General features: G+C 45.9%; 1 protein-coding gene across 1 annotated transcript; it reads right to left on the reverse strand.

Moving 5' to 3' along the window:
* Positions 1–183: 183 nt before the first annotated feature.
* On the reverse strand, positions 184–11,280 carry LOC115622007. Its single transcript, XM_030515862.1, has 7 exons — positions 11,165–11,280; positions 10,331–10,456; positions 10,147–10,266; positions 9,695–10,086; positions 9,051–9,251; positions 2,478–8,997; positions 184–2,192 (listed from the first exon to the last, which is right to left on the reverse strand). The coding sequence occupies exons 1-7, from the start codon at positions 11,216–11,218 to the stop codon at positions 552–554; spliced, it is 9,054 nt and encodes a 3,017-aa protein (XP_030371722.1). The 5' UTR covers positions 11,219–11,280; the 3' UTR covers positions 184–551.
* Between the last annotated feature and the right edge of the window lie 1,056 nt (positions 11,281–12,336).

The raw sequence follows: 12,336 nt of genomic DNA on the forward strand, positions 1-12,336 counted from the left end.
CAATAAAATCGATTTGTAATTTTTTTTAGACGTAAATAGTTGTGGATCTGATAGTACATCGTCACATCCAGACTTGACATTATACATACAATATATAGATAGGTATATGGTATATAACTTTATATAAGTATGTAGTAGTTAGGTAGGTATATTGTATCAAAAACTTTGCTAAACGTGAGAAGTTATGTGCTTTGCATGTAGATGAGGTAATTTTTATAAGCCAAAATGTTGAGTGCACAGTTTTGCATAAAATTTCGACGAGTAAACGAGTAAATATCAGATTTGATTAGATTGTAGTATACCGTATATACCGTAAGTATAGCGTAGCTTTTGTTGTTTTTTATTGTTAAAAACCGTTGGTTAATAATGCCGATATTGCTTCTCATAGTATTCTCTGGTAACAAGTAATATGTAACTGTTGCCGAACTTTATGTGTAAATGGGTGTTTCATGGGTAGTTGTGGGTGTATGAGACAGCTTTGGTTTCGAAAGCGCACTAGAAGCCATGGAACAATTGTAACATGCTTGAAAATGGTAAAGATAATTCAGTATTTACGGTTTCTCTGGGTCACCAAAAGTTCTAGGAGATGCTGTTGTACCTATGCCACTTGAATACTGGCCCAAGGTTGAGGTACTGCTGTCTAGAACGCTCGAGGTCAAAGGTTGTCTCAATGTGAATGACATCATGGGATTATAAACGCCTGTGGAATATGAGAGAGCACTAGTGCTGGTGCTAGGGCTTGATGTGGTTGTGGCAGTAGTGCCGGAAGTGCTGCTCAATCGGTTTGTTAATGAGCTTGTGAAGGTGTACGGCACATAAGCGGATGTTGTGGAGGCGGTGCTGGCTTGGACCAGACCACTGCTGGAGTAGTCCAGAGCTGTAGTAGTGGACAATGTGGAGGTGGTGGCATGACTAGTGGTGCCCAATTGCATAAGAATGTTATCACAGCTGCGTATGCGCAGGTCCGTGGAACTGCCCGAAGGTGTAGCAGAGCTGGAGCCCGGCACAACGCTGACTGTGGGCGCAGTGAGGTATGAGGTGTGGGAGTAGTTGCTGCTGCCGCTGGGCAACAACGAAGTGCCAGTGTAGCTGCTCGACATAGTGCTCGAGTAGCTGCTGGTGGTAGTCGTCGGTGGTGCTGTCGTGTATTTATAGGCACCAAGACCGGCGGCTGCCTGCGGCAAGTCGCTGTAACTCTTGGAGGTGGCCGAAGGTGACGCCACAGGCGAGCGACTTGGTGGACGCGAAAGCGTTTGTTTCTCTATTTGCTTCTCGGTGAGAAAGCGATCGTAGAAGGTTGAGGTGACGGTTGTGTGTCGGATCTCCAGCTTTGCTGGCTGATATACGGGCACATTGGAGCGTGCAGGCTGGTACGGGTCATAGGGCGGGCGGTAGGGCGAGACTGGTCTATCGATGTCTAAACGGGGCCTTGGGCAAGTGACGTCACTCGATGTTGTGGCATTTGTTGTTGTTGCTGTTGTTGTAGTCGTGTAGATGTTGTTGCTTGTGTAGCGTGTTGTTGATCTTGTCGACTCGTATGGAGAACTCAGCGGTGTTCTGGCAGCTGAACGTCGATCATCCGCATACTTGTTGTATGTTTCTTCTAGTTGTCTATCTACTTTATGAAACTTAGTTAAACTATGGCCACTACTTAAATCGCTAGATTGATCGAGAAAATAATTTGGCAACATATTATCACGTCTTACCCTACTACTCTCGCGTTCCTCACGTTCCTCATCGTCGCGACGACGGCGTGGCGAAATCTCCCTGCTTATATCCCTGTGTGAACGATAATGCGGCGGACTGGCGGCACGCAAAGGACTTGTGGTACGTATAGATTCGGCTGAACCCAGCGATCGATGCTCTGCAGCTCGTTGGCCCTGTGCGGAGGTAATGCGTATGGAAGGTGCATAGTCCCCACCAGCGGTGCGTTGCGTTGATCGACCTCGGCTCTCACTGCGACTATGCGTCAAGTCCTCCAAAGAGTTCTTCTTGCTGGCAAAATGCAGCGAGTCCGTGAAGAGGGAGTCGATGTAACGCTGGCACTTTTCCTTCTGATAGGGCTTCTCTTCACACAGGCTATCAATAGATTTAATGGAATTCTTGATGCTGCTGAGGCGCTCATTGATGTTGTCACCAGTGCGTAGAGGGACCCCTGTATGAGTTCCGGTTCGTGTTATAGGGGAAGTCTCCTGAAAAGCATAAAGTATTTAAAGGGTTTCTCGGCTTAAAAATTCAATAATGTGAAAATAGTTCAGATGTGTCGAAGCTTCGCTTTTACAAACTATGTAATATTTTATACCGTTAGGATATATCTCATAAATATTTAATGTGTATGTGTATTTTAAAAGCATCTAACAAAAACAGAACATGTGATTGGAGGGGTGATTTCAGAGCCCAGTACTGCTACAGGCTACTGCTAGGCAACTTTTGTGTTTACCAATTTGAAATTATTAGATCTTTTATAAGCAACTTACCCGCATTAGGCGACTTCCAAATTGATCGAGGCCTTCAGAGCTCGAAGCTGCAGCCGCACCGCTGCTGCTGTAGCTGCGATTGGTGGTTTGATCTGTAAGAGTCTTCTTAAGAATACGTTGAAGAATTTTAGTATTCTCCACTATGACATCCAAAACGGTATTTGTGGTGCCCACCATTCGTTCGCTGGCCTGCCTTGATGTAGACCGTCTAATGTTGTCCTCATAGTACTCCTCGTCTTCATCGCAAAAACGTATGACCTTGGGACTGGTGGATCGATAGTAGGGCCGGGAGTCATAATCGTCGTCGTCTCGTCGCATTGCAGACTTCGGCGTTGTGGCACCACGTCGTGGGCTTTGCTCGCGCGATTTGGCTACCTTAAACTCCTCAAAGGACAACGAAGGTGATACTACATCCTTAAGCTTCTGGTTGAACTCTCTGTAGTCTTTTTGGGTCTTGAAGTCAAAGCTATGCTCCTCCTCTAAGACGCGCATGCGTTCCTCCAGCTCTGCGGCAGTTGGTGGCTCTGGTCTAGTGGGCGAGCTTACCAACCGCTCCAGATTATGAACCGGGGTCTTAGGTCGCCTGTCCTCCAATTTCTTTTTGCGTTTGATGTCATCAATGGTGGGAGAGCGTGAGCGCGATTTGTGGCGCACTGCTGCTGAATTCGGTGACTTAAGTTTCTCATCGAGTACGCGTATGCGATGCTCTAATTCACCGGTTGTGGGAATTTCACTATCGTCCGGACTTGGATCAAGCAACATTTCAAGTGGATGTATGGGCGGTTTCTTGTTTGGATCCAGCTTTCGCTTGGAAAGATTCTCCCTAGACTTAGAACGCACCAGGTCGAGCACACGATATTTGTATTCTAAATCATCTGATATGGGCAGATCATCGGAATGTTGCTGACGACGGGACGGTGAGGTGTAGGGACTCCTGTTTATATCTGCAGCGGTACGTGCCGGTGATGTGTGTGGCGTTTTCTGTTGTTGGCGCGATGGTGAAGTGTAGGGCGATTTGGTAGGCGTCCTGGCAGGAGACTTGGTACTTGATTTGCGCGAGGGCGATGTATAAGGTGACTTGACTGTTGCTTTGCGCGCTGGACTACGTGAGCGTTGTGGCGGCGCTTCTTCTGCAGGCGGCTCATCATCGTCCAATCCTTTCCCTTCGCATAGCTCTAGGTATTTATTTAAATCCTTCTCATGGGAGAGCGAATACTGTAGCTTGATTTTGCGTTCGATTTCGTTGAGACGCTGTTCTACATCGATTTTTTCGACATCCTCCAACAACTTGATTTGGCGTTCCAGTGAACGGAAGCGTGCTTCAAGCTCCTTGGTAGAGGGCAAATAGACGGTTTTACGTTTCAGGTGATGCTTTACTGGATTGGGTCCCCAGTCGTAGTCTGCCTCCACCCCCTCAACACCCTCAATCCCGTCAACCTTTTTCGCTTGTGGCTCTTTGGTGGTCTCTTTTTTCTCCACTGGATTTTCTTGCGCTTCACCGCTTGTAAAGCTCTCGATTTCTCTGGTTAAGTCGCTTATGGCTTGAGCCTGTTCTGCATTCTCAGTAGTTTGTTTGCTATTGGCTCTCACCAGCTTTCCATTATCAGATTTGATAAGATTGCGATCGCTGAGCTGCTTCTCAAGCGCCTGGAAGAGATCCTCTAGTTCTTCAGTATTGGCACGTGTCAAGCGGCGCACTTTCATTGCCTTGGGTTCGTTATCCATGAGTAGCACAACTGTCTTATTGTTGGCATCGGCATTTCCAATGTCATTCGCATTAATGATCATATTATCCAGTTCTACCTTTTGAGATTCCTTTTCATCTAATTGATTTTCTTTGGGAACGCTTGCGTTTTCTACTTCTGACACATTTGTTTCAACTTGGACAGCATCTTGAAGTGGTTTCTCATCGACAGGTTTGGAAGTTTCTTTGACAGCTTCCTTAATTTCCACTTCGTCATCAATTTTCTCTTCAGTTTTCTCATCACTTGTGATTGATTTCTCTGTACCAACGCTAACTATTTCGTCCACTTTTGAGCGAGCCTGAGCTTTCTCTTCATTTTCCAGGGTTTTGGTTTCTTTTACTGTTTCCGGCTCATCAGACCCTAAGGAATGTTGTAATGGTACTTTTTCTAGTTTTTCTGGAATGTCGCTTTTCACACTCTCATTGTGGCTGTCCTTTTCATTTTTATGCCTTGACTCTATCTCCTCTGGGTAAATGGTTTCCTCCACTACTGGCTGACACTCAGTTCCCGCGTTGCCATTTTTCGCGCGCTCCTCTACCAATTGCTGTTCCAACTGTTCAAGTCGCCGAGTAAGCTCCTCCGTGGTCGGCCTGTGCTCTTCCGATGCTGTGCGCTTTTTCGCTTCACCCTCTTTATTGAGGTGCATTTTAATGTTAATGCTTATGTTAATAGGTTTATGGGCATCTGATTCCATCACCTCACCGAAATGTGTATAGCGTACGAGTTCTTTTCCCGTGGCATCTATGGTTTCCGTGCTAAGGTGGCGAGATGAACCGTTGAGATCGTTTCGTGGTGCCGCCACCGCTACGGCTGTCGCTTTCTCTCGCATGGCCTCTAGCAGCTTCAAGCTATTCTCACTCAACTGTTTCTCCAGAGCAAGAACGCGCTGCTCCAGCTGCACCTCTGCTTGGCGGGATGTGCTTGGCCTCTCGTTTTGACTTGTCCTCGATGCTACTTCGGAATCACTTGCACTGCGCTGCTTGTAGAATTTCTTGTATAATTGCTTCTCCAAGAATTGTAAGCGATTTTCCAGATCAGCTCTTGAAGGCAAATCGGAGAAACGACGAACCATTCGCTGCGCTTGCCAGGGTTCGTAATTTCCCGATCTGTAGTAAGCGGTGTTTGCAGGTGCTTCCGAGGTCTCATCGCCCATTGGTGTGGGTCGGTGCTGCAGTTGTTTTTGCTGAAGCTGCCTTTTTCGCTGTGGATTGATGTCGCTTGGCCTGAGATTCTCCTCGCCCGGGGATTGTCCTTGCATCTTGCTCTGTAACTCCTCAATAAGTGCACGCTGTTGAGAGCTCGCCGGGTGGACAAGCTGAATTGGCGGTGGTGGTGGTGGGGGCTCGGGTATGTGCGCCTCAATGGCTACATCTACATGTTGGGGCGGGCTTCGCTCGCGAATTAGTTGTTTTGTGCTATTGGCAGTTTCTTTGCTGTGCAGCGCCTCGAATCGATTCTCTAGGTCTTCGGTGGTCGGAGGCTCCTTCTTCACATGGGGCTTATCCTCTGTGTCTGGGTTAGTCTCATCTATTTCCGCTATTACTTCCTGTTCAATTCTTTCTAGCGCTTCGTTTACAGTTTCACTTTGACTGAGTGAGTTACTGGCAAACTGATTTCTGCTGCTCATACGACGCTTGAACGTCTCATAACGCTTCTCCAGATCTTCTGTTGATGGAGGCTCTGAAGCGCGCCGTTTAGGAAGACTTTTTATTTGTGTTTCCTCAGTGAAGTTTTCGTCCTTTGTCTCAGCTTTCTGCACTATGTGGTCGGACTTAGGTGCTTGCTCATTTTCGCATTCTATCTTTTTGTTTGCAGTTCTACACTTCTCTTCAAAACTTTGACGCTTGTCAGCTGCTTTTTCCTCTTGTGCATCATCTTCTTTCTTAGACTCGCTTCGCTTCATAGTATCTTCAGCTATTGCAGTATTTATTGACTTGCATTTATCTTCAAATGATTTTAGGGCTTTAGCTTCTTTCGATTGCTTTTCTATTTGAGGTTGCGACTCATTTTTTGTTTGTTTTTCTACACTTTTTTCTGGTGCCTTTGGCTGTAGATCTTTCGAAGTCTTTGTTTCAGTATTGCTGTCAAGGTTGGTTGTGCTGAGCTGTTTCTCCAACGCCTGAAAACGTTTTTCCAGCTCTTCGGTCGATGGAGGTGCTTTACGTTTTCCTGTATCCTTAACTGACTCACCTTTAGATTCTACGAGATCTTCAGCTAGTTGAACTTGAGACTTATCTGACTTTTCTTCAAGTTTTTCTGCTGACTTTTCTTCTTCATTACTTTTCTGCGTTGTTGTGTGCTGTTTTCGATTATCTTCTGTGATCTTATCTTCTACTCCATTGCTCTTATGTGTTTCCTGTTGCTTTGACATGACTTCAACAGACTCCGTTGCTCTCAATGTGGTTTTGTCACTTGTTTTAGGATATGCGTTAACTTCCGTTTTGGATTCTTCATCATCCTTCTTTGAATCCTCCTTTCTGACCTCCTCCTCATCAGGTGGCTCCTTTTTTGCCTTTGCGGGACTACTTTTCTGCAGACTCATTTTACGTTCGAGAGCATTAAATCGGTCCTCTAATTCGGCTGTGGAAGGCAATTTCTTAAGGCGTGGTTGCTCCTTTGTCTTTTTGCTTTCAGCTTCATTGCTATCACTTGACTCGCTTTGCACAGTTGTTTGTTTTATGTCTGAGCTCTCCTCCTGCGTCTTATCTAGCTTGCTAGTCTTTTCGCTGTCATTCTGTTTCTTTGCACTGCTTCCACTATCCGGCTGCTCTCTCTGGTCCTTTAGTTCTATGGGTGTTTTCGCATCTGATCCATTGGAACTCATTTGCTTGGCTAAGGCATTATAACGTGTTTCCAAATCAGCGGTGCAAGGTATTCGGTCGATATTTTCAAGGCACTCCGCATTTGATTCCGCGCATAGTTTGGCTTCACGGCTTTGTTTTTCTGCACTGAGCTGCTTTTCTAACGTATTATAGCGTTCCTCCAGCGCTGCCGTGCTGGGTATATGCTTGACTGGCTCCATTTTATCACACTGTTTCTGTTGCTGCTGCTCCTTACTGGGCAGTACGTCTTGACTGAGCCTGCGCTCCAAGGCCTGAAAACGTTCTTCGAGCTCTATGGTTGAAGATCGCGTGAGGGTTTTTCGCCGAGGATCGCGACGTTTACGGCTGGCATTGCTTAGTGGAAGTGGAGGCTTCCGTGGCTCTATCGTCATGCTTAACAGCTCCTTGTAGTCATCCTTGTTTTCTCCGGGAATATTATTATCGCGTATTTGCGGCACTTTGGCGATAATATTGGGTTCTAATTCCTGTGGTTTTTGGTCTAGGAGGCTGCTTGATTTTGAAGAAATGTTTACTTCATCCATTCTTTCGCTATCCAATTTAGTTTTTGTTTCGACACATTCGGCACTTTCTCTGTCTTCTTCGTTTAACGAGTATGACAGAGCCAACTTGGTAGGTCGCTCTACACTATTTACCCGCTCGAAATATTCGTTCGTCACACCATCATCACTAACATCGAACCGCTTGCGAATCAGGCCATCAACTTCCTGTCCATCACTCGCTGTAGCTGCTACATCACCACTACCTAGCAAGTTCACTGAATCCACATACAACGGCTTAGGCGTAGCCAATGGACTTATCGTGGTCGCCCCTAAGTAGCCTGCGATGTCTGGTAGCGGTGAAAGTTGACTAGTGCTTGTTATTCCCAGTGGCAGTTCCAATATATCTGTCTCTACGTGCAACGGTTCCAGTGTGCTGCTCGCCAAGTCTCCAGCAGCATTTGAGTACTTTAGCTCCGACCAACCTAAGCGGTGCTTATAGTTAAAGCGATCGCTTTCTGTAGCACTGTCTTCCTCCTCCGTCTTAGTCGTAGCTGGTGCATATTGCTCCTTCTCATCGCCACTGTCGGACCCCATCAGCATAAATGGTATCTCGTGGGTTGTTGGTGCCCAGGATTTGGGACGCCTGCGTTCCACACCCGAATCACTTGATTCCATAATCTGCAGCTTCTTTTGAGGGGCATCTTTTAGCTTTCGCGCTAGCTTAGCTTTTCGCTTAGGACTTTGCTCCAGAGATTTAGCAGAAGCAGGATCATCATCATCACACAGGCTGGTATCGGTACTAGAGCCGCCATCGTCATCTTGTTTCTCGCCGTCACTTTCCTCGCTATACGAAGAGCTGTCGCTTTTGCCGAATCGCGAGCGAATCTTCTGAGATTTAAGAACAGTTGAGTCAACTCCTTCTCGTAGCATGGCCGCCCGATCCGCCTTGATTTCCTTCCAGGTGAGGCTATCACGTCGCCGCTTGCTAGGATCAGCGTCTCGCCAGAGCAAGGTCTCGCCTCGGCGTAGCTGCTTCTCCGCCGGTTTGACATGCAGCACAGCAGGTAGGGAGGGTTTTCGTGCTGGTGGAATCGCTCCAGGTGGCGCGCCAACGCGCTTTCCTCTGTTCGTAATAATGGCCGGCCGACCCTGCAGCAACTGACTGACAGGCACGGCTGCCTGGGCATTGCTGGGTGGTGTTTGCCTCGCTGCCGTGGAGCAAGCTGTCGTCAATATGACATGTGCTTGCTTCTGACGCTCACGTAGACGATCGTACTGCTTCTTAAGCAAGGATATATCTAAAGCTAGTCGATCCTTCTGCTCTGTTTGCTGCTTGCCCGTCGTAACGCTGGGTCCCATGGAGCCACGACGACCCCAGTTCAATCCCCACACAGTGGCCACAGCCAGACGCGATTCCTCATCCGAGTGCGTATCCTCATCGTCGTAGTAGAGCCTGTGTGCAAGTGTTATAAGCTAGGATTCGTTATTGTGTTGAATATTACTTACTGCAATCCTTGCTTGTGACGCAGAGGCGCTATGTTATACAGATGTTTGTCCCTGAGCTGGCGTAAGTCCTCTATTGGTCCTAGCTGCACTACCTTTTCGATGAGGCCGTTAGAATCAATGAGATGTCCATTGAGCAGTTCGCTTGAGAATGAGCCCATCTTCCCATAAAAATCATCTGCAGTGCGCGCATTCAGAACGCGTCTGTATAAACAAAATAAAATACGAAAAATGTCAGCGCACACATTTTTATTATGTAGCTCAACATTTTCAACAGTAAAACTTTCAAATTGCATTAGTCAGCTGCCCACGAAAATGCATGACAAAAACCCACGCGAACTTTTGCCAAAAACATTCAACCTTGAAGGCCTGCACTTTATAGTGCGGCCCGAAAGCCTTGACACAAATGTTCTTCAAAGTGTGCAAAGGCACACAAGAAGAACGTGTCAAGCCAGTGTGCCCCACTTTAGTATATTCTTTATTTTCAAGGAATCGCTAAAATGGTTTCATTGGCCTACGTTTTAACTCTTCTTATATCATCTTCTATAATAATTAAGTTTTTTACACTTTGCTTAATTGAACTGAGGGATGCACGCCATCATTTTGCAAAATAAAAAATAGATGGGAACATTCTCGTACACACTTACTCTTCGAGCAAACTCCAAAGCACCAATGCTGTTCGCAGCAAGACATCACTGCCCTCAATGAGCACCAGATCCCAAACTCGTAGTACACAGGACATGGGCAGAGTGCTGCAGAAGATGGTGAGGAACCATTGCATGGTGAAGACATTAGTCAGCGGCGGCTCGTAGGCATTTTCAATGGGGCCCTGCAGCTTTTGCAAATGCTTGGCCAGCCGGGGCAATTTCGTTTGCATGAGTTCGCGGAAGACGCCCATGTCTGCTTGCAGGCCACCCATCGAGCCGCAAAAGTAACCAGTAGGCAGCACGCCCTCCACCAAATAGATCATGACCTTAATAGACTCCTCCTCTTCCTTGTCCATGACCTGCAGTATGAGAGCGCCCAGCATGTTGAAGCCCTGCAACAAATACCTGCTATTGAAAATCAAACAGCATGCTGGTGCATTTGAAGGCGTTACCTGGCAATAGCCAACCTCGGGATTGTAACGCGCATAGCCAAGCAGAATGCGCTTCAGCTTGGCCTGGTTGATGGAACCCGCCGGTCCGGTACACAAATTCGAGCCGGTGCGGTGTAAGTCCTAGATACGTTTCAATTGTTTGCTTTTAATAACTGCGCGATGTCGCCCACAATTTTAAACCTACCTTGACAATTTGTATGCCAAGCTCTTCGTCGTCCTCGCGCCACTCCTCGCAAAAACACTTTTCACGCTCCTGCGTCCAGTCCACGTTCTTTGACTTCAGGTACTTGTCTGCCAACGATAGCCACAGCTGTGTGCGTGCCATGAAACGGATAATAACAAATTTTATAGTGTTTTTTTTAGTACGGGTACGAATAAAAGCTACAGTGGGTTGAAAAGGAATTTATAGAACCTTGTTACTGGCTCTAAGCCACAGTTATCTCAGACACTTTGCCCGACCATCAAAATGCTCCAAATGTGATTTCATAAATAACACTATTTTGTATGAATCAATAACATATAAATAAATGATGTGGCGTTGATTACACGATATGTGAGGTGCCGTTGCAGTGTAAGGATGGCTCTACACAAGAAATCTGTACAGCAGAGCAAGGCTATTATTCTTAATTTTAATGTAAGTTCAATATGAATTTCTTTGCAGCTTTTTATTTAGATATGGAGGCAACACGTAAGGATACAGAATTAAATATACTATGTAATATAAATATAAACCGTTATAATAAATATACCTGTTTAAAATGTACTTCACTTCACTTCATTTACTTCTTTCAGCCTAACTCCTACTTCTGCACTTAGATATCTGACATGTACTTGTAAGCTTTTGACGGGTGGCACATTCTTAAAATATTTGTAAATATACTCGTATATACCTCATACATACAAGTATAAGCGGCGCCACAAAATGTCCTTAACATTTTATTTATTCAGAAGTTACTTAATTAATGTGCCTTGTTGACGAAGAAACGCACTGTGGGAGTTAAAAGCCATGCATGCCTACCTTGCGTCGAAACTCTGGGGGTGTGCCTCCCGGCAAACGGGCTACCAATTTCATGGCGTGCAACCATTGATTGTAATCTGAGGCAGCATCATCGTCGGTGGCGGTGGTGGTGGCGGATGCGGCGGTGGCGGCGGCGGCTCCTCCATTGACAGCAGTGGCGGAGCCTTCTCCGCCTCGATTGCGTGCGAGCATGTTGTTGTTGCTGTTCCGATTACGGCTTTTTATGGCGTTGTTGTTGTTGTTGGTGGCGGCGGCGGCGGCGCTGCTGCTGTCGTTGATGGTGTCGCTGGTGCTGGAAGGTGAGGTTACGCTAACGTAAACGGCTTTCGGTGGCGGTGGTGAGAGGCTAAAACGCATTTTAGGCTGTGCATCGTCTGAAAGAGTTATTGGATATTTAGGAAATGAGCATTTTGTGGTGCATGCTTTTAGGCGCCACTTGTATAGACTTTTCTGATTAATTGGCAATCATTTTGTTTGCGAACATTTTCGTTTGTGTGTGTAACTTACAATATCCGTGCAGTATGCAAACTTTTTGTAACACATTTAGACACATTTAGAAATAGTTTGTAGTTAAAATTTATAAAGTTATTTGTTAGTAGACGCATTTATTCATTAGAGAGAGAGCGCACACCAGAAAAGAAGAAAGAATATAAAAAGATAATGTATTTTCATTATAGATATTTGTATATAGTATAGGCACTTAGACAAGTTGGTGGGCCTCTGAAGCAGATGAGATGCTTGAAATGTGCGGCGAAACTTTTGACGCAAGTTTGTATTTGATTTTCGGCTTCTATATACATTGCTATTAATACGATTATGTGTGTGTGTGTGCGGGGACTGGTGAAATGCAATTTGTTGCAACATTGTGTGCAGTTTGAACACACTACTCTTATATGAAATGTGCCAGAGCCAAAACAAACAAGTGCAATGAGATAGATACGCTATTCCCCCTAGCGCACCAAAAGCCAACTAAAAACAAACACGTGCGAGCTTTTAGCCACTTTGTGTGGAATTGACCATGACATTTATTTCACATGCCAAGCGACGCTTTTGTGATATTTTCAGTGGACTAGTTGCTCACACAAGTGGGTTAGGAGTGGGTGAGGTGTGTGTGTGTGTGTGCGTATGTGTATGTGCGTGTGCTTGATGCGTTGCTATGGAAAAGTAAAATA

The sequence above is a fragment of the Scaptodrosophila lebanonensis genome, unplaced genomic scaffold, assembly GCF_003285725.1.
Source record: "Scaptodrosophila lebanonensis strain 11010-0011.00,11010-0021.00 unplaced genomic scaffold, SlebRS2 tig00000024-arrow-pilon, whole genome shotgun sequence".
In the NCBI taxonomy this organism is placed as follows: Eukaryota; Metazoa; Arthropoda; class Insecta; order Diptera; family Drosophilidae; genus Scaptodrosophila; species Scaptodrosophila lebanonensis.

Excerpts from the sequence above, each read along its gene's own strand:
- LOC115622007 (XM_030515862.1), bottom strand. The coding sequence starts at position 11,218 with ATGAAATTGGTAGCCCGTTTGCCGGGAGGCACACCCCCAGAGTTTCGA. Across the intron at positions 10,457-11,164 it reads CCCCAGAGTTTCGACGCAAG|CTGTGGCTATCGTTGGCAGA; the intron begins GTAGGCATGCAT and ends GCACGCACACAG. Across the intron at positions 10,087-10,146 it reads CCGAGGTTGGCTATTGCCAG|GGCTTCAACATGCTGGGCGC; the intron begins GTAACGCCTTCA and ends TATTTGTTGCAG.